The sequence below is a fragment of the Sceloporus occidentalis genome, unplaced genomic scaffold (genome assembly GCF_023333645.1).
Source record: "Sceloporus occidentalis isolate IW3139 unplaced genomic scaffold, rSceOcc1.0.p SCAF_4, whole genome shotgun sequence".
Classification (NCBI taxonomy): domain Eukaryota; kingdom Metazoa; phylum Chordata; class Lepidosauria; order Squamata; family Phrynosomatidae; genus Sceloporus; species Sceloporus occidentalis.
In genome coordinates, this window is record NW_028316984.1 from 198,396,480 (window position 1) to 198,423,822 (window position 27,343).

Genomic DNA, 27,343 nt, shown 5'->3' on the forward strand with positions numbered 1-27,343 from the left:
GCCAAGTATGTCCCATCCTGTAAGTGTGCATTTGGTTTTTGTGGTTCAAATTTACAACTTGGCATTTGTCTCTGTTGAATTTCAGTCTATTAGTTTCAGTCCAATTTTCTAGTTTACCAAGGTCCTTTTGAATTCTATTCCCTTCTTCTAATGTGTTAGTGACCCTACAAAGTTTTGTATCTTCCACCAACTTGATGGCATAACTACATTACCTCTCCCCTCCCCAGAATACATACCATTCAACTTTACTTGATTGTAAGCCAAGTTAAAGTGACATAACTCCCCAACAGGATGCCAGCCTTCACTTATCATCTGCCTTCTCTCTCTCAAACCAGAACCCAAGGTAGCAGTCTGAAAATCCTGCAAAATATCATTCCTGAATGTTTCTATCTCCATTGCCCATGCTCCTTCAAAATTATGAGAACCAGAAATGTGCTTGAAGAAATGAATGAAAACTGTGTGAGGGAAGAAGCCCAAATCCTGGTTATAGCCATATGTTGTTCTGTGCCTTCAAGTGGACTCCAATTTATGTCAACCCTATTACAGGGTTTTCTGAGCAAGCTATCTGAAGAGGAGGTTTGCCACCATTGCCTTCCTCTGAGGTTGAGAGAGTGTGACTTTCTCAGGGTCAGCCATTGAGATTCCATAGCTGAGCTGTGTTTTGAATCCTGGTCTCTCAAGAGACCAGCACCTAAACCACTCCATCACACTGTCTCTCTCGTAGTAATGTATAATGTGTTTGCTTTCCTATCACCAGCAGGCAGAGTCTTTAAAATTCAAGCAGGCTTTTAATATGTAATCATGGTCAGGAAAGGTTTTATACGGAGTGTGAGTTTTATTTCTGTTTTAAACTTTTGTATGTTAAGTGCAATTTTACATTGTTTTAGCAAGATGATTTTAATTGTTGTTAAATGTTTATTGCAAAGTTTCAGACAGGTTTTATCAGTGAGCTGCCTTGGGTCCTTTTCCAAGAAATTAAATAAACAAACAAACATTGACACAAGATGACGCCCAGCCGTTGTTGAGCAGCTCCTACATTTTATTATTCATCTGCCCTAGAAAGTTAACTCCATCAGATCTCTTTTATATATGTGCGTTTTTTAAAAAAAGCTCCTATTTTAAGACACTGTTGGTTACTCTTTACTAGAGTAGAGCCACTGAATCAATTGCTCTTTACTTATGTGTTGACTCACATTCAGCAGTTGGGTTCAATGGGTCTACTCTAACTGGAGCTCACCAACAGGATTCCAGCCCAAGAATGCTCCGTTGCCGTGGGTTAATGGTTGGCTTAGATCATGGTAGGTGTGACGCTGGTGAGAGTAACGTCTCCACCAATGCACAGCTTGGTGATCTGGTTCAGCTCTTTGATGCGGTGGTTGTACTGCAACAGGTGCGCATCATTGACAGCAACCTTCAAATGATCTGCTTCACACAAGATCTGGATCTGCAAAAGTACAGGCAAAGACAATTACATCTCCATCAAGCAGAAGACGGCCATGAACATAGACCGCCTGATTCACAACAGTCACATGCTATCACTTTAGCTTTGGGGTGAGAGATATATGGATCTCCAGATGTTGGACTGCAGCTCCCATCAGCTTTAGGTACACAACTAATGGTGAGGAATGCTGGAAGGCTCAACCATATGTGGTGCTTTCTGCTGATGATGGGGGATCTTGAAGGTCTCTCTTTCATATAAGGTCACCATAAGTCGATATCAACTTGATGTCAAGTAACAACCACAGCCAGTGTTTTATTGTCAGCTGCTGTTGGGGGAAAAACAGGTGTGAAAAGTGTGAGGAGGGAGGGGGGGTACATGTGGCCCAAGACCATTTTCATGGCACCCAAGGTCCCTCATCTCAGAAATTTTATTGTTGATTTGAGGTTTTTTTGTTAAATCAAATCAAAAATATATTATATTATATTATAATAAAATATATCTATGATATAGAAGGCAATGTCCTCTACCTCCAGTTGGCTTATATAATGTGGCTTAAAAAACAACTTTCAAATGTGACTTCTGGTCACTTTTAGTGTTGGCCAAAGGACTGTGTTGGGTCTTAAACAGCTCCAGTGGGGCAAAACCATGGGGAAATTGCCCTCCTCTGCTTGCTAATGGGTTCAGGGGACAATGTGAGTTTAGAAATTAAATAGTAAAAATGGGATGAAAGAAAGAGTGGGGAAAACTGCCCACCTTAAGGGTGCATATACACTGTAGACATAGTGCAGTTAAGTGCTGTCGCTCCATCCTATGCACTTCTGGGATTTGTAGTTTCACAAGGTCTTTAGCTTTCACTGACAAAGAGTGCTGGTGCCTCCTAAAACTACAAATCCCAGGATTCTGTAGGATGGAGCTATGGCAGTTAAAGTGGTGTCAAAGTGCATTATTTCCACAGTGTAGATGCACCCTACATTACAAAGTAAAAACCTCCTGCTTTACCTTGAAGGGTTTGCCAGCCTCAAAAGGGAACCTGGGGGCTGTCCGCTCTTCCTTCCCCCAAGAGTTGTGCAGCATGGTGTTGCACACAATAACTTTCCGGTTGTCCTCATTAAACCGGGGGTTGAAATGGAAGGCAATGTCGTTTCCTTTCTTCAAATCCACCTGAAACCTGTAGTGAACAAGGAGACACAACATTCCAGAGCAATGTTGGAACATTTGCCATTAAGAAGAAGAACATAATTTTATGTAGCGGAAGCTTTATTTTGATACTGTTAATACCTTAATCCCATTGTAATGCTCACTTTTTGGTGTGTTTTTAATTGTATTGTTGTTCTAAATTGTACACTTCTTTGAGTACCAGTTTTTTTGGGGGAAAGCAACATACTAACAAACAACAACAGCATGCATCATCCAATGCTCAAACCACTACACAGGCATAGGTGCAGGACTTTGAAAGAAGTCATATTTGTTTATGTGGTTATGTTACCTCACATTAAGGCCAAGCTCTCAGAAGGCAGCAAGAAGAAAAAATAATTAAAATTAAGAACATTAGCTAAACAGTGACATTAACACTAAGGCATGGTCCCCAAGCTGCTCCATCCTAAAGATCATCTATACTGCAAACTCTTATACAGGAATTCCTCATTAAAGGCAAAAGGCATCCTCTCTTAATCTTAGAATTCCTTGAGATCATTGTAAATAATCTTCAACAGTTAAAATAACTTGTGTTTTTCGGTATACAAGTCCACCTTATATCCAACCTGGCATATGATTCTACGATTCTATGAACAGCACACAGCTGTAGTGCAGTTACTTCTGTGGTTATTTCATGCACAGACACCAGGTGGCGGTGTTGCTTTATTTCACTTCTCTGGAAGGGACACTGATGAGAGAAACAGCTTTCAATTCCATTCCAACTGATGGCAACCCTAAGGTGAAGCTATAATGGGTTTTCTTGGCAAGAATTGCTCAGAGGTTTGCCATTGCCTTCCCCTGAGGCTGAGAGTGTGTGACTTGCCCAAGGTCACCCAGTGGGTTTCATGGCCAAACTGGGACTTGAACCCTGGTCTCAAGAGTTGTAGTCCAACGTTCAAACCACTATCCCATCCTGGCTCCAAAGCCCTAAATAGCTCAGGCCTCAGATGCTTAGGGGACAATTTGATCCAGTCTCTACCCACCACAAATTTAAGATCTGCCAAGCAAAGTCTGCTGGTGGTGAGGTTGACTATGGCTATCACATATGGCAGGGCTTACTCTGTGGTAGCACCCCAGTGATGAAATTCCCTTTCCTCAGAGATCCAATTGACCCACCATACTCTTGTCTTCCAGATCCCAAAAGATATGTTCATTTTAAAAAAATGGGAACAATGCAAGCAATTAATTGCCATTTGTGTCATTGTTATGCTATTTTACCATTTTTTAATATATGGTTTTAGACAGTTAGACTCACTGAATCAATGGGATTTGCTTGTGCTCACTGTTCAGCAATTGATTCAGCAGGTGAACTGCAGTTGGGATTGGTTGGCAGGCTGTCAGCCTATCCGCATTTATATTAAACATTGAGGCTTATTGCATGTATTATTAAACCTGCTTACCTCTATCTGATGTAAGGGTTAATTCGGACGGCACCCTGATCTTATAACACACTTTTTACCACCGAATTGCCACCTGAATACATCCTGGGGCCATCCCTGCTTGCAGAGCCGCTCCTCCCGGCTCTTGTTGAATCCAGGAGTTTTCCGATTTAAGAAAATGGCCACCAGAGTGGCTCTGCAAGCAGGGATGGACCTGGTCTGTATTAAGGCGGCAATTTTGGCAGTAAAAAGTGTGTGATAAGATCAGGGTGCCGCCCGAATTAACCCTTAAACCAGACAGAGGTAAGCCAGTTTAATGATACATATCCAATAAGCTCCTAAGTTAGCTGCTCTGAGCAGTTGTGAGGAACAGTGAGCTATTTATCTGTTTATTAAATGAATGAATGAATGAATGAATGAATGAATGAATGTATATACAGTGGGCCCTCCACATTCGTTGGGGTTAGGGGCACAGGACCTCTGTGAATGTGGAAAAACTGCAAATAAAAAAAACCCACTATTTTTAAAAACCTGTCTAGGAATCTCTAGATCCTCCAACACAACTCTACAGTCGACATCTGCCAGAAGTTGACCATGGAATCACACTGGAGGACCTAAAAATGGCTAGAGAACTGTTTCCTCTAGTTTTCTCTAGTAATCTTTAGGTTTTCCAGAGCAACTCTATGGTCAGCTTCCAGCAGAGTTGCGCTGGAGGACCCAGGGATTCCTAGAGAAAACATATTAATCAAATCCACAAATGATCAAAATTGCAAACGTCTAAGCTGCAAATATGGAGTGCCAACTCTGTGTGTGTGTGTGTGTGTAGCAATTCCTTGCAACAAATGTAGAAAACTTTGGATCGACTCCGCCGCCACCCCATCCCCGCCTCCATCCTTTACTTGTTTGGTCTTGAGTTCACCGTTCCGACAATGGTTATTAACAAGCGAGGCACGAGTCCTGACTGAAGGGGTACATCACAAGGAACATTCTGGAAAAAAGCACAGACGGATTCATAGGCAATTAAAAAGTAAACGGAGCAAAGCTCAGAGCCAGTCCCAAACAATCTGGCCAGTTTGCTTGAATTAAAGTATTGATGCTCAATACTTGAATTATTTTGGGCCTTTAGCTCTCCCTTCCTCAAGGCTATTTTTGCCCTCTTATTACTAGGCTTTCCCAGTGGTATCAGGAAATTAAATTATTTCAGAAAATTAAATTATTAACTGGTGATATTAGGCAGTTCCGATATGGCTACCCTTGGATATGCATACATGTGTAAGTCACTAACAGGATGCCAACTTGTATATATATATGGAGATAGCTGCAATTCTGCCGGACTTGTGTAGTTTACTTCAGCAAGCAACTTTTCTTTGAATTTGATTCTCTCTCCTTAAAATACAGAATTCTAAACTTCCGAATCAAGGAGTTGGAACGATTAAACAGGGCCACGAACACACAGTGGCACACATATCCACTTCTTACCAATGGAGCAGAAGAACCTCCAGATGGGGTAGAAGCTCCAAATCCCGGTCCAGTCTGTGGGGCCGTCGGCTGTGCTCCACCACCACTTGGTGGCTGTCCGGGGGCAGGATACATCCCTGATGCACCGGGTGGGACAACTCCTGGTGCATTAGGATATCCACCTGGTGCTGGGGGGCCCCCAGGATATGCGCCTGGTGCTGATGGGGCTCCAGGGTATGCACCTGGTGCTCCTGGATATCCTCCTGGTGCACCTGGGTAAGCACCTGGTGCTCCGGGAAACATGCCTGGTGCTCCTGGATAGGCCCCAGGAAATCCCCCTGGATATCCACCTGGCTGATTTCCCCAAGGGGAAGGTTGCGTGTTTGGGTTGGGATTGTTGGACCCTGACAGGGCATCAGACAGCTGCGGGAGAAGCAGAATGACATCAGTCAGGTGCAGGTATTTGCAAGTTAAAACATTTTGTTGTTGTTAACCGCCCTTGAGTCAATCCTAACTCATGGATGAGATATCTCCAAGACTCCCTATCCTCTACTGTTCTGCTTAGGTCCTACAAATCCATACCCGTGACCTCCATAATCTAGCTAGCATCCAGTCTTCCTGTATTTCGACGTCCCTCTACCTTCCCTAGCATTATTGTCTTTTCCAATGGGTCGTGCGTTATCATGACACAGCTAAGGTATGACAACCTCAACTTAATCATCTTTTCTTCCAAGGAGTGTTCAAGCTTCATCTGTTCTAGGACTCAATTGTTTGTCCTTTTGCCCATCCACAATATCCTCAGCACTATTCTCCAAAACAACACCTCAAAAGAGTTGATTTTCTTCTTATCTGCCCTCTTCACTATCCAGCTCTCACATCTGTACATAGAGATGGAGAATACAATGGCTTGGACGATTCTGACTTTAGTACTCAGTTGTATACTCTTTAGGATCTTTTCTAGTTCTTTCATAGCTGCCCTCCCCATTCCAAAAAACATTTGCAAGTAAAAAAAAAAATCAACCCACACATCTCCACTGTCCCAATTGGCTGAGTTTACAGGTAGCATATGGGCATCTTTGAGAGAGAGCTGCCCATCAGCTACTGTACTGGGGTGCTGAGCTGGACCGTGCTGATGAATCAACATGAAGAAATTATGTCTGCTGGCCGCCGGCAATATAGATCACCTACTTGGCTATGTAACCACCCTAGTTGTGTAGCTCAGTAGTGTTTCCCAGCTGAACACACCCAATCCTGACTTAAACAGGCAGCAGCTGCTGTGAGCAACAGGGTCTGGTCTCCTGTCGATCAGAAAGCAGCAGACTGACATTTCCACAAGCAATCCAGTATGACAATCAGGAGCAAGGTCCCTGTCACAAACAATTCCCCCTCGTACCAAAGATCACTCACAGGAGGGGAGAAACATCAGTCAGCTGCTTCCCATTTGACAAAAGAACAGACGTCCATTGCTTGGGTGCTGTCCAGTAAACAAGGAGTAGGGAACTTCCACAATCTCTACATATTTCTTAGAATATTAAATGCATAAGGATTGTGAACATGAACTAGTCACAAATGCGTAACTATAGGTTACACATTTGTAACTGTGGTCATAAAAATCTGGCCATCACTATTACTACTACTATACTACTACTGGTTGAGTCCCTCTTATCTGAAATGCTTGAAACTGACTAGAGGTGTTCTGGATTTTGGGGGGTATTTCAAATTCATAACGTACATACATAAGGAGATATCATGGAGATGAGACCCAAGTCTAAACACAAAATTCCTTTATGCTTCATATGCAACTTATACACATAGTCTGAAAGTTATTTTTATGCAATACAGCCAGCCCTCCATATCCACAATTTTTTTACCCACAAAGTCAACCATCCATGGCTTGGAAATACACACACACACACACACACACACACACACAATAACTAAACTTTGATTTTGCCATTTTCTATAAGGGACAACATTTTATTATGCCACTGCATTTAAAGAGACTTGAGCATCCAAGGATTTTGGTATCCATGGTTGGACCTGGAACCAAAACCCAGCCAATACCAAGGGCCCATTGTATTTTTAATAATTTTATGCATGAAACAAAGTTTGTGTACATTGAACCATCAAAAAGCAAGGGCATTATCATATTGGCCACCCATGAAAAGGGTTTGGTTTTGGAAATACTTTGGATTTAGAAATTCCAGATAAGGGAGACTTAGCCTGTTCTACTAGTAACAGTTAATAGTACTACTACTACTACTACTACTACTACTATTTTTCCAACTCAGGGTGACTTTTTCTAACTCAGACTGACTGACAAAAGTTAAAACAGATACAGCTAAAAACATGCATCATGCGAAAGTTAAAATATAATTAAACTATCAATAGAATTAAAAACAATTTTAAAAATTGCCATTATAAATATCAAAAGCAACCAATACAGACAACATAACAAGATATTAAAGGTCTTTCCCCCCTGAGCAGTGAGTCCTCAAAGGCCTGTTGAAACAAAAAAGTCTTTACCTGCCTGCAGAAAAGACAGCTCTCTGGCGACAATTTAACTCCTCTAAATAATACCTCCTTAAGAAACAAACACTTACCGAAAATCCGTCAGACATCTTTCCTGAGGGAGAAAAAAAGAAAATGGAACAGATTAATACTGCATAGCATTTCCTTAGATGCTACCAGCCCCTCCTTGGTTTCAGTAGGACCTCAAAGCGAACAAGCTGGCCAGCCCCAATTAAAGGATTTAATCGAGAATTTATAGTCTGAGAAACATAGTATGAAACCCACAGTGAGTCTACACTACCTTGCCGTGCTGTTGTGAGGATAAAGTGAAATATCACACACACGCCCCAATATACTTGCTGCTCCACCTCCTTGGAGCAATAGGAGATGTGAATATGATAATGTCTTATTAAGCAATATGCAATCTCTCCCTTGCCATACATATTCTGTCTCCAAAGATGCACCTGAGACATGAAATAGGCTCAGGTCTACGAAAGCTCATGCTACCAACCTCTTTCTTTCAGTTTGTCTCAAAGGTGCTACAAGATCCTTTTGCATACTGATACAAAAAGATCTTGTAGCACCTTTGAGAGATGCTTTTGCATCAGTATGGGACACGTTGCCTTGGAGGGTGGTGGAGCCTCCTTCTTTGGAGGTTTTAAGTAGAGCCTAGTTGGCCATCTGTCAAGAGTGCTTGGATTGTGTATTCCTGCATGGCAGAATGGGGTTGGACTGTATGGCCCTTGGGGTCTTGTACAACTCTAGGATTCTATGAAAATTATATATTGGGGGGGGGGGATTCAATTCTCTGATGTTACTTTGAGGGTAGCAGAGAATGGTGGGTGAGGCTGAAGGCTCAGCTGTGGCTTGTTTGTGTCAGAACAGAGCAGGGGAACATCTGGCCTCCAGATGTTTTTGGCCTCAACTCCCATCACAAAACTATTGTGTTAGAAGGGAATCCCACAGATCATAAATCTTTGAAGGGATGTCATATTGCAGGGACGTAGCCAGGATTTTAGGAAGGGGGGGGTCCAGACTAAGTGCCACCATTATAATGGGGCTTGGGTGCGGCGGTGCAGCAGCACGCACCATTCATTTTTTTAATGGAAGGGGGGGTCTGGACCCCAAGAACCCCCCCCCCCCTTGGCTACGTCCCTGCATATTGAAGAGGGAGCTAGCTTGTTTTCTGCTGTTCCAGAGAACAGGAACCGTAACAATGGATGCAAGCTACAGGAAAAGAGATTCCACCTCAACATTAGGAGGAACTTCCTGACAGTAAGGGCTGTTTGACAGTGGAACACACCCCTTCCTCGGAGTGCAGTGGAGTCTCCTGCCTTGGAGATCTTTAAACAGAGCTGGATGGCCATCTGTCAAGGATGCTTTGATTTGGATTTCCTGCATGGCAGAATGGGTTGGACTGGATGGCCCTTGCGGTCTCTTTCAACTCTATGATTCTATGATTCAGTCCAAGAATCCACAGCAAAAGGATGGCATACCTTCCAACTGTCCTGATTTGGCAAGGACAGTCCCAGTTACTGCTCTGTCATCCCACTTTTTCAGCTGCTTTTAAAATGTCCCAGTTACTCCTCCCTCTTTCCTTCTTTGTCCTCAGCTTCCTTCAATTGCTGCAAACTGACTTCAAATTGCAAAGTAGTTTGTACTCAGTCCAGCAGGGAAGGGAGGAGGAGAGAGAATCCTTCCCAGGAGATTCAGCCAAAAGCAAAGCCTCTACTAGCTTGTGGGTTTTTCCTCATTAATAACTTTTGCCATCTTGACCATAATCTGATGCTGTTTGACCACTAGTGTCCTGGATTTTATCTGTGACATGTTGGAGGGTGCAAGGTGGCCATCCAGCTTGTGTTTTGAAAAGCACCAATGAAGTAGAGCTTACCACCCTCCAAGGTAGTTGTTCTACTGTCAAACAGTTCTTACCATCAGGGAGCTCTCCACAATGTTTACTCAAAATCTCTTTCCTTATCTGAATCCATTTGCTTAGGTCTGGGGGCTCAGGAACTATGGGGCTAAACAGACTGCCCCTAAGGGGCAGCCTGGAGCCCCCCTTTCAGTGCTGGATCAGGGCCTCAACAACTACATGCCGCACCCCTGATCTGGCCTTTCTGCAGCACAAAAGGAGCCACAAAAGGCAGCTCCTTTCTGTGCTGTGGAAAGGGTGCCATAGCTGCCAGCGCTGCAGCTTTTCTGTGCTCCTTTGACACTGCATCATCTGGATGCAGCGCCAGAGGAGTGCTGTGATGCCACCTGCCATGTGGTGGGGTGCGTGGTGTCAAGCCAGTCAGGGTGTGCATTGTGCGGACACCATGCCCCCACTCCACCCCGATGCTGGGCTTTATGGCCAGTCTGTCAATGCCCCAAGTTGGCCCATTTTCCAAATGACAATCTTTCAAATGCTTCATAGCGCTACCTGGGGCTCGTCTATACTGGCCAGAATACTCCTGGATGTTCCTGGAGTATTTTGGCCTCAAAGCTTCCTTGGATTCTTCTTGATAGCTCCATACTTTGGAGCAACACCAGGCAGATGTATACAAATGCACCAAGCAGTGCCACCATTGTTGGCACAAGTTGCTTTCTATGAGGTCAGAAACGAGGTGCCCAGCATCCATCACATGGCTGGGTGCCCCATTGTAACCTTGGAGGGTGCAGTTCTCACCAGTTTCATTGGCACCAGGTGACACAGTGAAAGGTTTGTATAAACAGCTGTTCAGTGTTGCTATGGAGTGCTCCAGATTTTCCTACAAAATCTGGAGCAAAAGGTGAGGTTTCCTTTACTCCCAGCTCAGCCATGAAACCCACTAGGTGACCTTGAGCAAGTCACAATTTCTCTGCCTCAGAGGACAGCAACGACAAGCCCCTTCCGAAGAAACTCACAAAGAAAACCCCATAATAGGTTCCCCTTAGGTTCACCATGTGTCAGAAACAACTTGAACACACAATAAAAAGAAAAAGGGAGGGAAAATGTGGATTTGGTGCAGAACTGGCCTTCCGTCATGAAAATAGTCTGCACTTGAATTGGAGATTTGGCCTTGCATTGTGTGGGCAGATTGCCATGAGGCTGAGAGAAAACCACTTCATTTGGCTGTTGTAGACATGCCCTTGGTCTTCCCTTCTCCTTGCTAAACAAACTGAACTCCCTCAGCTGGTCCAAACAGGGCTTAGTTTCTAGGTCTAGTCTAATAAAAGTGTTATTAGTGAGGAATGAGAAGGAATGATGGGAGCTGCAGTTCAACAACATCTGGAGGATTATACATCCCCCATCCCCAGGGTGACCAGATGTTCTCCTTTTCTCACACGTCCTACAATCCAACCATCTCTCCAGGAGGAATTTCAAAATGTCCTCTATTTGGAGCATGACTAAGAAGCATTATTTTATATTTATATTAGGGGCTGTGCAGACTGCCCCTTTTAGAGCCAGATCGGGGCCATGGCAACCCCATGCCGCGGATCCGATATGGCCTTTCTGCACCCTGGAAAGGGCGTTTTAGCTGCCGTGGTGTGGTTTTATGGCGTTCCTTTGGTGCAACGTTATCTCAATGCAGTGCCAGAGGAGTGCTATTACGCTGCGCACCATGTGGTGCAGCATGTGGCATCACACCGCCATGGGGCAGAGTTGGGGCATATATCATGTGGATGCCACACCCCAACTCTGCTCCCAGACTGGCTTTAATGGCCAGTCTGCAAAGGCCCTTAGTGTTTTGAGGTTTTATTTTGTAATATCCTCCATTTTTCTTGAATGCTCTACATTTTGCATTGCCTTGTCCTCCTTTGTGGTTAAGACATCGGGTCACCTGCCCATCCCTGCATCAGAACACTGCAGAGAAACACCAATTGAGATTTCATTTCAGCATGCAATGTGATTTGGGAAGAGGTCGGTGTAGGAAAGGTGGAGAAAAGGTAAATTCATGTTGGGCTAGAGAAGGACTGAGGGTGGTCTTTGCAAAGACCAAATTTATGAAGAAATGCAGGCGAACTGCAACAACATTTTGCAGACGGCACTCCCCATGTTCTGCCAGTTTATTTCCTTCTGCATTTTATGCACATGGGGTTGACGCATCTTGGAATAAACTCAGGAGATTGCCCAAGAACGCATTTCAGTTTCTCAACACAAACAGTGCTGGTTTGTTGAAAGGGATCAACGCACGGCCCAGTGTTTGAGACTTGCCCTGGTTGAAAAGCCCACGCTCTGCATAGGAAGCTTAAGACGCTGCACACAAACCAGCCCTCTCCATATTCAAAGGGATATTTTCAGCAATTTCCATAGCACCTTCTTTGGGGAAACACACACAGTGATTGTCCACAGTTTCAATCCAAAGCAAGGGAAATGTGAGTCATTGCTTGACACACCCATGAACATGGCTTGGGAGTTCCAACTTCCCCGCTATTCAGCAGAATGTTTATTTGTCATGCAATACAAGCTATTGCCATGGTAAATGAGAGCCAGCATGGTGTAGACATTTGAGCGCTGGATTACAGTGCTAGAGACCAGGGTTCAATTTCCTGCTCGGCCATGGAAACCCACCTTGGGCACGTCACCTACTCTCAGCTTCAGAGGAAGGCAAATGAACCCCCCCGCCCCGGACAAATTTTTCAAGACAACCCTGTGGTAGTTTTGCCTTAGAATTACCATATGTAGAATTTCAGAATCATGGAGTCGGAAGAGACCCCAGAGACCATGCAGTCCAACCTCATTCTGCCATGTGAGAATACACAATCAAAACATTCCTGACAGATGGCCATCCAGCCTCTGTTTAAAAACCTCCAAAGAAGGGGATTCCGCCACACTTGGAGGCAGCCTATTCCACTGTTTGACAGCTATTGCCCTCAGGAAGTTCCTCCTAATGTTGAGGTGGAACCTTTTTCCTGTAGTTTGAATCTATTGCTCTGTATCCAGAATAGCAGAAAACAAGCTTGCTCCATCCTCAATATGACTCTCCTTCAAATATTGAAACAGAGCTATCATGTCACCCCTAAATTGTCTCTTCCCCAGGTTAAACTGGATGCAGTATTCCAGGTGAGGCCTGACCAAAGCAGAATAAATTGGCACTATTACTTCCCTAGATCTAGACGCTATACATCACTATACATATGTTCAGCTTAGAGAAGAGACTGTTAAAGGGTGATATGATAGCCCTGTTTAAGCATTTGAAGGGCTGTCACATTGAAGATGGAGCAAGCAAGCTTGCTTTTTGCTCTAGGACACAGAGCAATGGATTCAAGCTATAGGAAAGGAGATTTCACCTAAATACAGCACTGGGAAGAATTTCCTGATGGTAAGCGTTGTTCAGCAGTGGAATATGCTGCCTTGGAGAGTGCCTTGGAGGTTTTTAAAGAGAGGCTGAATAGCCATAGCACTTTAACACTAGCACTTTACATTTCTATACTGTTTAATAGTAAACTCTGCACTCTCTAAGCAGTTTACAGGGTGTAAACCAATTGCCCCCAACAAACCAGGTACTCATTTTACTGACATATGAAAGGATGGAAGGCTGAGTCAACCTTAGAGCCCTGGGATCAAACTCACAATGTTGTGGCAAGGCTGGACTGGATGGCCCTTGGGGTCTCCTCCAGCTCTATGGTTCTAACACACACACACATACCTTCTCTCCATCTCCTTCTGCTTACATTTCAAGACAATGCTCTTGCCTAGAGATTCCTCCCATTCCCCTTGAAGACCAGAGAAGAAGGGCCGGACCCTGAGATCAGGCAACCTTAGTTTGATCCAACAGGGCTCTTGCATTTTTTAAATGTTACAGCAGCATGGGATTACAGCGGGCCCTTGGTATCCACTGCGGTTTGGTTCCAGGACCCCCCTTGGATACCAAAATCCATGGATGCTCAAGTCCCATTAGATATGCCTTATATGAAATGGCAAAATCTAGGGTTGCTTTGTGGAATTGATATCCTTTTGGAATATTTTCAAGCCGTGGGTAGTTGAATCCATGGATAAAGAATCCGTGGATATGAAGGGCTGACTGTATTTATAAATACTTTGCACATTAAGAAACACCTTCTCCCAACCACACCTTACTAAATATTCAGCACATGGCCAGAAGTTCTTCTATATGGGCCCCTTCTCCAAAACCTGAAAAGAAAGATGGGGGACTAGTTACTGGCCACAAATAACCCTTTTATAAAATGCTTTCCAGCCAGGAAACATATGTGGCACCAAACAAATCTCTTTATTGTCCCCAGCCATTACAGCATGTGGCCTGAACTAATTTTTATTGTTACTGGCAACCATTTTGTCACTCTGCTGGTTTTAATACCTGGCGACGGCACTTCTTGGGTTTTGATTGTTACAGTTGAAAAGTAGAGGGTTTTTCTTTTGAATAGTCTGGTATTCTGATGGAATTAGCTGATAGTCTTTCATTCTGTTACAAGCCAAGTTGGCAACTGAAGAGCTATGTGATCAGCAAATGAACAGATAGGTTCGGAAGCTAGTCTGAACTTCAGGGTGAAATAATCAGAAAGGAATTGCCAACTAAATGTCGAGAGAAACTTCCTGAGGGTAAGAACTGTCTGACAGTGCTGGACTCCTCTTTGAAATTTTTTAACACTTTGGTGCCACTTTAACTGCCCTGAATTCATCCTGCAGGGTCCTGGGATTTGTAGCTTCGTGAGATACAGTATTTAGAATTCTCCGCCAGAGAACTCTTCTGCTGTAGTTCAGGGAAGTAAATCCTAATACAGTCGCCCCTCCGTTCTCACAGACTGGAAATCCATGGTCTTGAATATCCAGGGAGGGGTGACCTCCATTAATTTCAATGGGTTGTGCCCCCACGGCACACACCCTCCATGGGCTTGCAGGCATGTGCCCCATTCAAGCCTATGGGGCTTGAATATCAGGAAGTCTCTGTTTTCACAGGGGGGGGGGTCCGAAATGGATCCCCTGTGAAAATGGAGGGCTGACTGTAGTTCTGTGAACTAATAATTCTATGATTATGCTACATTCTGCAGTGCAGTTGCATCCCAGGTTTGCAGGATTGTTGCTAGAACTGATCAGCAGCAACGCCATGGAGCTGGAAATCATGCTAAAGTTTTCTACGCAATCACAGCCTCCATTCAGCTTCTTCAAGCCTGACCAGGCTTGCTCTTGGAAGAACAGGTGAGCTCAAAAGGAACAACCTGGTAAATAGGTGGATTTACTTTCAGCAACTGTTATACTTCTGCTCCCCTCATCAGTCATCACGACGGTCAAATAACTCTGGCTTTCTTGGAGACACTTTAATCCTAGACTAAATAGCAAGGATAAGAATCCTTTGCAGGTGTGTTGATCTGTGTTTATCTCTGGTGAGTCACCTCCAGCCTCTACCCAAAAGTTGTCTTGCAGCCAGCTTAGAGGAAAATGCATCACAGTTAACTCTTAGTATGGCAACCGAAATTCATAGCAAGGTCTTTACTTGGGGAGGAAGGAAAGGGCTAGCTAGCTAACTCCAGTATCCTCCAGTTGTCCCAGTTTTGCAGGGACAGTCCCGATTAATCCTCTGCCTTCCCGCTTTTTCAGCTGCTTTGAAAATGTCCCGTTTTCTCTCTCCTCCTCCTACTTTCCCCCTTTTTCCTGGGTTCCTTTAATAGCTGCAAATGCAACTGGATCGTGCACTCAATTCAGTCAGAGTGCATCCACACTGTAGAAATAATGCAGTTTGACAGCACTTTAAGTGCCATGGCTCCATCCTACAGAATCCTAGGATGTGTAGTTTGGCAAGACACCAGCATTTTTGGCAGAAAAGACGAAAGACGTTGCATTTCATAGGATGGTACTACAGCACGTGAAGTGGTTCCAAACCACATTATTTCTATAATGTAGACGCACCCTCAGTGGAAAGAGAGGAGAGGAAACGGTGGCATCTTGCCCTTCCCAGAATCCCAGTAGACTCGGGCAAAAACCTAGCTTGTTTGTTCTTTCTCAGGAATAACTTTTGCCATCTTGGCCACACTCTGACATTGCTTGCTGTACATGCCCCAGGTTTAGTCTCTGAAATACTGGAGCCAGTGTGTTGAGTGTTGGACTACGATCATGAAGACACTGGGTTCGAATCCTTTCTGAGCTATGGAAACCAACTGAGAGCCAGCATGGTATAGTGATTTAATGTTGGACTATGCTATGCTACAGCACTATATAAATAAAGTTTAATAATAATAATAATAATAATAATAATAACCTATGTCTCTGGAGATCAGAGTTCGATTCTCAGCTCAGCCATGAAGCCCACTGGGTGATCTTGGGCAAGTCCCATGCTCTCAGCTTCAGGGGAAGGCAATAGCAAACCTCTGAACAAATCTGCCATGAAAAATCAATGATAGGTTTGCCTTAGGGTCACCCTAAGTCAGAAATGACTTGAAGGCACACAACAACACCACCAACAACAGGTTTTAGGGTGGCTGTAAGTCGAAAATGACTTGGAGGCACACAACAACAACAGCAAATATAACTCCAGGCTGAGAGTTGGTCAGATGGAGATGAAAGAGAGAGCTTATACAGCTGCCCTTGATTTCAGTTGTTCATTGCACTTGCAAAATCTAATTTTTCCAAGCCCAGAACTGAGGATGCTCAGATTCTTCTAAGCTTTAGGGGAAAGTCTTTACCTGAAGCAATGAAATGCAAAGGCCAACCTGCTCAACCAGTGTCCTGAAACAAGAGTTGCTTCGAGTATTCCATACAAATTAGCCAAATGAAGGCAAATATAGTTGCTTACTAGTCTGCTCCAGACTAGCCCAGCAACAATGAGCAGATCTCCTCCTCCTCCTCCTCCTCCAGTTTAACTACTTTTTCAAATTTACAAACTTCTTTACAAGGGAAAAGAAAGAGCTTACGGGGATCCTGCCCTACGTAAACATTTTTATCAGCCTAGCCATAATCCAGGTAAGTTATTTGTGGCTACTCAGTGGTGAGTACATGTTTAGCATGTTTAGCAGCTCTTTGTTGTTGTTATTTGCCAGTGAGTCAACTATATTTCAATTCCCAACTCTGCTATGAAACCCACTGGGTGACCTTGGACAAGTCACACTCTCTCAGCCTCAGAGGAAGGCAATAGCAAACCTCCTCTGGACAACCCTTGCCAAGAAAATCCCATTAGAGGTTCACTTTAGGATTGCCATAAATTGGAAACAACTTGAAGGCACACAACAACAACAACAACAACCTCCGTTTATGGTGAATTCCAATTGCCCCAGCCATCAACAGCTTTTCTCAGGTTTTCCAGATTCAAGGCAATTGTCTCTTGCTTGTTTGAATCAAACCACTTGTAATGCGCTCTTCCTTTTTTCCTACAGCAAAGTGGACTGAAGATTATGAGTCGCATCTTCTCATGATATGTCCAAAGTACATGGCATGCCTTATAGATTAAATAAGAGAAACTGGGAACATTGAACCATTATGATGTGAAGGGGAAACAAGAGCCTTAGGATTTTAAAAAGAAGCTGTACATGGTAATGCCAGAATATTACTGGCCGCAAACTGGAAAACAAAGTAAAAATTACAACAATAAAAGAATTGCTGTTTAAGTGAGTGGATATGATCTCATTCTTAAACAAATTAACAAACTGGTTGAATCACAAAGCAATAGAGAAAGTAGAAGAGGATTGGTTTCCATTGGAGAACTTTGTAAAAAACAAGTGATTAAATAACAGTGTTAAAGACGTGATGTAAAGAAAAGATGGACATGTGAGATTCCTATCACTAAATATCACTAAATTATATAAGTGTAGTATGCACTGAAGAGACATAAGGATTTAAAAATGTATGTTGAATGAGAAACAGAGAGGAAATTGAGTCCTATGCAATCAGATCAAGGAAGGGACGTTTGCATAGATATACAAGTGTTTGCTTGTTGCTTCTATGTATGTTTGTAACATTTTGTTTGATTTTAAACCAATAAAAGATAATTTAAAAAGAAAAAGAAAAAGGAGCTTCTATTTCCACCAAGAAATAGATTCCATCTTTGTTGGATCATGTATGTTTTGTTGTCGTATGCCTTCAAGTCATTTCCAGTTTATGCCAAGTCTATGACAAACCTATGACGGGGTTTTCTTGGCAAGATTTATCCCGAGAGGGTTTGCCTTTGCCTTTGTCTTCCCCTGAGGCTGAGAGAGTGTGACTTGCCCAAGGTCACCTAGTGGGTTTCCATGGCCAAATGGGGATTTGAACCCTGGTCTCCAGAGTCGTAATCCAACACTCAAACCACTACACCAGCATGGCTCTCAATCTTTGACCTTCACACAATGTACAAGTGTATATGCTTCTGTGCATCACTTGTAGCAGACTGATAGCAAGGAGGGGGTTATTTTTAATTTCATTTTTTTTGGACAGCGTGGGAGGAAAGAGACAACTTTTCTTGCTGCCTAATCGCCGAGAGACAACAGTGACTCACTAATTGGGAATCAGATAAACAGCTATTTTTTCAGTTTTGTTAAAAGCAAACTGAATAGAAATCTGCCTTCTCCCTCAAAGCATCTCAGCAGAGAGCTTACAAAATTTAGTTTTTTGGACTTCAATTTCAGGACTGCACCACAGTCGCTTCAAAATATTTGGCGGATGTTGGATGCATACCAGCGAGATATATTTTAGCAGATCTTAGTTTAAGAGACCTGGATACGTGGGCTGGAAAAATAGTTGATTTTTGGTCTGACTATGTTTCGTCAACTACTTTCACTGCACCCGGGGTCCAATTGCAATACTGGATTTTTCAAACCTAGACCCAGGCTAGTGCAGACATGCCTAGGCTATTCTTGCAGGTAAAAATAATACCTTCAAAGAAAGGGAACCTTTCATCCTTAGGTAATAACAGCTCTCTTAGGCAATCCAATATTTAGACAACAAAGGCCTCCCCTGGAGAGCCAAAACAGCAATGAACCCTTTTGGTTTGCAGCACAATTGCAGGCAAATGGGTCACAGCCTTAGTAATCACAGAGGCTGCGTCTGAACAGCAGAATTAATGCAGTTTGACATCACTTTAACAGCCAGGGCTCAGTGTTATGGAGTTATGGGATTTGAAATGTTGTAAGATATATATAGCTTTCCCTGTCAGAAAGCTCCGGTGCCCCACCAAACTACAAATTGCAGGGTTCCACAGAATGGAGCCATTACAATTAAAGTGATGTCAAACTCCTTTATTTTTCCAGTGTGGCAGCACTCTGGGAGACTGGGCACTTGTGAAAGGCGTTTCAGACTCAGGATTCAGTTTGTTCTCAGATGCAGTTGTGAGAAATTGACTACTGAATATTGGAAGGGCATAAAGATCAAGGGGTACACAACCATGCAGTTTATAGTAATGTTTCCAAGCACATGCAGAATAATATTCCTTCTTTTGCTGGCAGTCAAGTTAGACAAGGCAGCCATCCTTTCATGTAGGTCTTCTTCAGACCCAGACTCCTGCAGTACTATTACTTTCCTCAGTCTAGACACTATACTTCTGTGGATGCAGTCGTCTTTGACTGCATTGCTTTTTTAGCTGCTGCCTCATGTTCAGCTTGTGGTCCACTAAGACTCCTAGATCCCTTTCACATGTACTGTTGTCAAGCCAGGTGTCCCCCTTCTGTTAAGGTCATTTTGAATTTTGATCCTGTCCTCTGGGGTATTAGCTACTCATCCTAACTTGGTGTCATCTCCACATTTGATAAGCATGCCCTCTGTTGTATCATCCAAATCATTGATAAAGATGTTGAATAGCACTGGGCCCAGGACAGAACCCTGTGGCACCTCACTGGTCACTTCTCTCCTATCTCCCCATAGCCCTTCTTTTCAAGCAGTCTTTTCCCTTCTGAGATCAGAGCCCAGCCAAAGGTCAAAGCATCTGAGTACATGTCCTCCAGCATTTCACAGATGGTCCACCCTCGAAGGCTAATGGAACCCAATAGGTTCCAGGAAGCCCTAGAGGGATACATGGTTGGAAGTGACGACGATTCTGTTGATGCCCTGACTGGTATCTGGAATACCGGTCTCTCGAGGGCTATACACAGTATCGCTCCCAAGCGCCCTCTCAGACCCGCTTCCAAACGCAAGCCCTGGTATACGGAAGATCTCCGGGCAAGGAAGCGGGAACTGCGACGGCTAGAGTACCGTTGGCGGAAACACCTTCGCTTAGATGACAAGACTCTCCTAGCCCAACTGTTAGAGGACTATGGAGAGGCGATACGAGCAGCAAAGAACTCGTTCTATGGTGCTCGTATCGCGTCCGCGGAGTCGCGTCCAGCAGAGTTGTTCAGGGTAGTCAGGGAGCTCACTCAGCTCCCTCCTGCCCTGAACCAGATCCTTGAACCTTCTAAGGCCTGCTGTGACTTATTTAATGACTTCTTCGTGGATAAAACTTCTCGGATAAGCGAAGGTCTTAACGCCGACATTCAGGCAGAACCTAGCGTAGAGGTGTCCAGGGCCTCCGTGGACTTTATTAAGCTGGATCGGTTTGAGTTGGTAAGTACCGATGATGTGGACAAGATCCTCGGAAGTGTTCGGAAGACAACCTGCTCTCTCGATCCCTGCCCCTCGTGGCTAGCAGCCCAGGGGGGACCGGCTGTAACTTCATTGTTACGCCGGATTATTAACACATCTCTGAGGGAAGGGCAATTTCCATCTGCTCTTAAATTGGCCATAGTAAAACCTTTATTAAAAAAGCCCTCCCTCGACCCCCTGGTGTATAATAATTATCGGCCAGTATCACTGCTGCCATTTCTGGGGAAGGTGATCGAGAGGGCGGTTGCAATCCAGCTTCAGGGGGTCTTGGATGAAACGGATTATCTGGACCCATTTCAAACTGGCTTTCGGGCGGGTTATGGGGTTGAGTCGGCCATGGTCGCCTTGGTCGATGATCTCCGTCTGGGCATCGACAGGGGAAGCGTGTCCCTGTTGGTGCTCTTGGACATCTCAGCGGCTTTCGATACCATAGACCATGGTATCCTTCTGGGGCGCCTGGCAGAGGTGGGTATCGGGGGCACTGCGCTCCAGTGGTTCCGGTCCTACCTCTCCGGGAGGTCCCAGATGGTGCAGCTGGGAGACGTGTGCTCCGATGAGAGGGCCCTTAAAACTGGGGTCCCTCAAGGAGCCATTCTGTCTCCCATGCTATTTAACATTTACATGAAACCGCTGGGAGAGATCATCCGGAGACATGGGGCGCGGGGTTATCAGTACGCTGATGACACCCAAATAATTTTCTCTATGTCTCCGACTGATGCAGTGACTGAGGATGGCGTCTCTCCTCTCGTGGCCTGTCTGGAGTCAGTAATGGGCTGGATGAGGGAAAACCGACTCAAGCTGAATCCAGAGAAAACGGAGGTACTCGTGATAGGTTCCCCTGGTCCAGGAATGGCGGTGGTTCCACCTGTCCTGAACGGGGTCACGCTCCCTGTGAAGGACTCCGTGCGCAGTCTGGGGGTGCTTCTTGACTCGTCCCTTCACCTGACTGCTCAGGTGAATGCGACGGTCAAGAGCACCTGTCATCAGCTTCGGCTTATTCGCCAGCTGCGCCCATACCTGGCCCAGAGGGACCTTGAAACCGTGGTACACGCCCTGGTAACCTCGAGACTGGATTTCTGCAATGGACTCTACATGGGGCAACCCTTATACAAACCCGGAAGCTTCAATTGGTGCAGAACATGGCAGCCAGGCTGGTCACTGGTACGTCCAGGGCCAGCCATATAACACCGGTTTTAAAAAACCTCCATTGGCTGCCCATTCGCTTCCGGGCGCAATATAAGGTGTTGGTGATGACCTATAAAGCCCTAAATGGCTTGGGCCCAGGATACCTGAAGGACCGCCTCTCCCCGTACGTTCCGCCCCGCACCCTCAGAACATCTGGGCAGCAACTACTTAGGGTTCCCGGGGCGAGATTGGCCTCCACTTCTAGGAGGACCTTTTCCATCGCCGCCCCGGCCCTTTGGAATACGCTGCCCATAGAGCTCCGCTCAGCTACCTCCCTGGCCCAATTCAGACGGGATCTGAAGACCTACCTGTTTCAGATAGCATTCCCCAAATAAGGCCCCATAGGCCCCCCCCCGCCGCACAGGCAATGGATTGGCTAACCGGGGGCTTTTTGTTTTTGTTTTTGCTTTTGTTTTTATTGTATGATTTATGTAACTTTTGTATGGTTTTAATGAATATTGTGTATTTTAATTGTTGTAAACCGCCCTGATCTTATGGAAGGGCGGTATATAAATAAAATTTTTATTATTATTATTATTAAAACCAGGAGATAAGTGTCCAAGAAACATCAGAGTGTGTTCAAGATAGATTAGGCTGTCCTGCGAGTTGTAACCCCGCAAAAGTAAGTTTTCCAACCTCAACAATGATAACGACATTTGAAGAAGTAGGCTCAAGTCTACAAAAGCTCATGTTACCAGTTTCTTTCTTCCAGTTAGTCTCAAAGTTGCTACACGATCCTTTTGCACAACAATAACAACAGTTTGGGGTTGCCTCCATCATCCCTATGTACACACATATTCACATACCCAACAAACCTCCAAAACTACTCAGCCACTGCTTAGGATTTTTGCTCACAGGAGGAGAGTGACTAGCAATTTAAATTCATCCCGGAGAAAATGACGTTTCATGTGCTCTTTTATCAGCAGTGTTTATGGTCACCTTTATCTGCTGTTTGTGATTCATGATATACTGTTTTATGGTGCTTTCATGTTTTTTTAAAGCACAGCTTGGCTTTTATTGTACTTATAGTGGGTCTAAGAAAATAATATTATTCCCTGCTTTGTGAGATTTTGTGTGTGCACGCATGTGCCTTCGAGTTGCCTGTCGACTTATGGTGACCCCATGAATTTGATAAGATTTTCTTAAGCCAAGAATATTCAGAAGTGGTTTGTGATTTCCCTCTTCTGAAATGTAGCCTATGGCACCTGGTATTCCTTGGTGGTCTCCCATCCAAGTATTAACCAAACTCGACCCTGCTTAACTTGCAAGACCATGTGAGGAATAGATTGGTAGCTACTGCAGGTAGACAGGTAGAATGGAGCCTCCTTGTACAACAGCAGTAGTTCTCTACTGGAGACAAGCAAGAGGTGATGAGCATCACTGTTGTGGTCTTGTCTGGGAACTCTCCTTGTACATTTGGATGGACCTTTGGAATATATCAGCCGTTAAAGTGGTATCAGACTGGATTGTTTCTGCAGTGTGGATGCAGCCTGGGATTTAAAATGATGGAATGGGAGCAGGGGGATCCAAGGATTGAACCTGCATCCTTCTGAGATCTTATGAAAGCCAGGCGTGTGCTCTATTCTTGAACTCTACTCTTCCTCCCCAACTGGTTCTCTGTTTGAGCAGAGGGACTCTGATCTAAGTTGCCCTGAGAAATAATCCAGGGAAGGGCCCATGCCCACAATGCATAAATAACAAAAGGGGCATCGGCCCCACCTATTTCCAAGCAACAGCGGAAACCACAAGGGCCTTTCTTCAGTGGCTCCTGCCATCTTTTCAAAGGGAGGGATGTTGACTTTCTGCCTTAAAGGATGGGCCACTTGCTCATAGCTGGCAGTCAAAACCGATCAGTGTGGCACAATGGCAATGAGGCTGGAGGGATGAACCACAAAGCCCCTGGTTCAAATCATGCCTTCCCCAGGCCTTAGGCCTCATAGTTCATGTCTACAACACAGCGCTAAAAAATCAAAGCATCCCTGACAGATGGCCATCCAGCCTCTGTTTGGAGGTCTTTAAACAGAGGCTGGATGGCCATCTGTCGGGGATGCTTTGATTTGGATTTCCTGCATGGCAGGGGGTTGGACTGGATGGCCCTTGCGGTCTCTTCCAACTATGATTCTATGATTCTATGAAAATAACCACAGTCATGTAATGTGGAATGCCTTGAATACTGTGGTCTACGTTGGATGGGAGAATACCATCAAAAGGCTGATGGGAGTTGTAATCCAGCAATATCTGGAAGCAGGGTAACCAGGCGTCCTCTTTTTTTCCAGCACATGCCCTACATTTCAACCTTCTGTCCAGGAAGAATTTCAAAATGTCCTCCTTTCTCCACATGACTAAAAAGAATGCAATTACATTTCGATGCATGTTTTTAGCTTTTATTTGGTAATGCCCTACATGATCCTCACTTTTAGCCTAACGCGGTGATTCCCAAATTTTGGTCCTCTGGGCGTTTTGGGCTTGAACTCCCAGAAGCCCCAGCCACTTTGGCTGGGTCAGGAATTCTGGGAGCTGAAGTCCAAAACTCTTGGAAACGTGCCTTTTAAAAAAAACACCGTTTGTTGCTATTGTTTATGACAGTTTTAAGAAATTATTTCTTGCTATGGCCCACTGAAATATTTTTAAAAAGTGAGTCATAGCTTCCTCATGACTAGTTGCATTGATAGTTACATATATTTTTTGGCTACATCTTGAATGATATTTATTGAAGTGCCTCTCAAACTGCCTTTAAAAGTCCTGTAACTGTAAAAAGTAACGTTGCATCAATAAAGCCATTTTAATAGCACTTTCCCCACAATGGAATAACTTTGTTCCCATTCATTTTCTTACTTTTGAAATGTAACTTCTTGAGATCTTTTTTTTTAACTACCAGAAAATAAAGTTATGCCAATAAAATAACTTTAAAAGCTATGATTACACCAATAAAGACAGACCGCCTCTGAATAAATCTTGCCAAGAAAAACCCATGATTGGCCTTAGGGTTGCCATTACTTGGAAACAACTTGAAGGCACACAACAACCACAACAAAACATTACTTTGTTCCCACTCATTCACTCACTTTTCAAATGGACTTCCATTATGCCAATTACAAAGGACAACCATGTGCAATCATTGCAGAACATAAAATCATAGAGTTGAATGCGACCCCAAGGGTCATTTCTTCCAGCCTCCTTCCACATTTGGAGAGGTTACCTTTTTGGACCAGAGTTCTAGGAACCATACAGTGGCCATGCTTGCCGCAATACTGTGGACTTTCTTTTGAAAGGGAGGGTTTTAAACATTAAACGCTTCTCTTTTTTGGCTTGATGTTCAGGTTGCATTTATAGTATCAGTTTTTATTTTATTTTAAAATGTTACGGTCCTTAGGGTCACCTTAAGTCAGAAATTACTTGAAGGCACACAACAACAACATTGTTTTCTTTTCTCCCCCAAGTGCAATAGAGTTTATTCGCGACAACCATATGCACCTTTAAAAAACTTTAACAGTCACAGTTAGCTGCCAAGATGGGCCCAGCATGCCTCCCTGCCTCCCTCCTTGCCCAGTGCCTCCTTACCTAGGCAGTTACTACACCAAAAATGTGTAAACCTCTTGGGTGAAAGCAGAGACAGACAGCCTGGCTTGGCACAGAGCTGATATATAGCCTGGCCCTGCCCAGGACCTCCTCCTCCTCCTTCTCAGATGGTCCCTCCCTGGAAAGAGCCACCCAGCCCTGGATGTTGAAGGCTGGGCCTGGCCTGAGAAGAGGAGGAGGAGGAGGAGAAAGACTGTCCGGAGCAGGGCAACTGGGCAAGAATCTGAAAACCACCAAGAGGAGAGACTTAGGGAGCTGGGAATGTTCAGCCTGGAGAAGAGAAAGTCAAGGGGTGCTATGACAGCCCTGATTAAGTATTTGAAGGGAGGCCAGCAATGCTTTTGCAACGATTTCAAAGGAGGAAATCATGGGGAAAGCTGAACATGAGTCAGCTGTGGCAGAATTCAAAGATATAGCCATGTTAGTCTGTAGAATCAAGCCCCGTACAGAAAGGGCAAAATAAAGCTGCTTTGGGTCACTTTGAGGTATGCTGTTTAAATGACACATGCATCTTAAGAGGCCAGAAGCCGCGCTCCAGTCCTAAGGACTGGAGCGTGGCTTTGGTGCAGCCTCTGGCCTCTTAAGACACACGCATCATTTAAACAGCATACCTCCAAAGCAACCCGAAGCAGCTTTATTTTGGCCTGTCTGTATACGGGCTCTCAGTACACAGAGAGCTCTTGTAGCACCTTTGAGACTCACTGAAAGGAAGAAGTTGGCCCCATGAGCTTTCGTAGACTTCTGTCTACTTCCTCAGATGCATCATATTATATCTAATACATTATATCCAATGCATCTGAGGAAGCAGACTGAAGTCTATGAATGCTGCCAACTTCTTCCTTTCCATGAGTCTCAAAGGTGCTACAAGAGCTCTCTACATAATGAGTCAACAGTGTGATACAGCAGCTAAAAAGGCCAATGTGATTCCAGGCTGCATCCACAGAAGTATAGTGTCTAGATCAAGGGAAGTCATAGTGCCACTCTATTCTGCTCTGGTCAGGCCCCACCTGGAATAATACTGTGTCCACCTCTGACCATCACAGTTCAAGAAGGGTGTTGAGAAGATGAAGCGTGTCCAAGGGAGGATGACCAAAATGGTGAAAGATCTGGAAAGGTCTAGAAATGCTAATCTTCAAATAAGGTTTGCCTTGGTTTGCCTCTGAGGCTGAGAGGGTGTAACCTTCCAAGGTCACCTGGGGGGGTTTCCAAGGCTGAGTGGGGATTTTAATTCAGGTCTCAAGAACCGAATATACAGACCATTACACCACGCTGCCAAAAAAGATGGTTCATCTTTGCTTTCCTCTGAGGTTGAGAGAGTATGACTTGCCCAAGGTTGCCCAGTAGGTTTTCATGACTGAGTGGAGATTCGAATCCTGGTCCCCAGAGTCCTAGTAGTCCAACAAACCAGTACTCCAGGCTGTCTTTCTTCAGAGAAGCTTAACTTTTGCCTTTGCCTGTTTGGGGGAATCAGGGAAGCATCACCTGTTGGATTTCCAGCAAATGTTCTCCAAGCCCCTTATCCTAGGGTTTCCCTGGCAAGATTTATCCAGAGAAGCTTGCCATTATCTTCTTCTGAGACTGAGAGAGTGTGACTTCCCCAAGAGCACCTGGGGGACTCAAACCTTCATCTCCTGCTCCTGCAGTAGTTCAAACTACTGCACATCTTTTTGGAGTGCATTTGCACTGTAGAAATAATACAGTTTGACACCACTTTGCTGTAGTGCCATCCTATGGAGTCCTGGGATTTGTTGTTTTACAAAGTCTTTAGCCTTCTCGAGTGCTGGTTCCTCACAGTAGTACAAATCACAGGAATCTGTAGCATGGAGCCATGGCAGTGAAAGCAGTATCAAACTGCATTATTTCTATACTGTAGATGCACCTTGGATTTCGAACTAGACTTCTGGTGCAGGAAAAAAATCAAAAGTACCAGTGTAGTTTGAGCATTGGCCTATGACTCTGGAGACCAAGGTTCGAATCTCCACTTGGCCAAGGAAACCCACTGGGTGACCTTGGGCAAGTCACACTCTCTCAGCCTCAGAGCAAGGCAATGGCAAGCCTCCTCTGAAGAAGTTATGCCAAGAAAACCCCAGGCTAGGTTCACCTTAGGGTTGCTATAAGTCAGAAATGATTTGA

General features: G+C 44.5%; 1 protein-coding gene across 5 annotated transcripts; it reads right to left on the reverse strand.

Moving 5' to 3' along the window:
• Window positions 1-1,018: 1,018 nt before the first annotated feature.
• LGALS3 (galectin 3) lies at window positions 1,019-25,279 on the reverse strand. Of its 5 annotated transcripts, XM_089522859.1 has the most exons (8): window positions 25,193-25,243; window positions 16,161-16,279; window positions 14,022-14,080; window positions 8,076-8,098; window positions 5,494-5,895; window positions 4,914-5,002; window positions 2,441-2,609; window positions 1,019-1,444 (listed from the first exon to the last, which is right to left on the reverse strand). In XM_089522859.1, exons 4-8 carry the CDS (start codon window positions 8,091-8,093, stop codon window positions 1,289-1,291), a joined length of 834 nt encoding a protein of 277 aa, XP_089378985.1. In that variant the 5' UTR covers window positions 8,094-8,098; window positions 14,022-14,080; window positions 16,161-16,279; window positions 25,193-25,243; the 3' UTR covers window positions 1,019-1,288. The 5 variants fall into 5 exon arrangements, with proteins under 5 accessions (XP_089378985.1, XP_089378986.1, XP_089378984.1 ...); XM_089522860.1 differs by lacking the exon at window positions 16,161-16,279 and having other exon boundaries at window positions 14,027-14,080; window positions 25,193-25,236; XM_089522858.1 differs by lacking the exon at window positions 16,161-16,279 and having other exon boundaries at window positions 25,193-25,236.
• Between the last annotated feature and the right edge of the window lie 2,064 nt (window positions 25,280-27,343).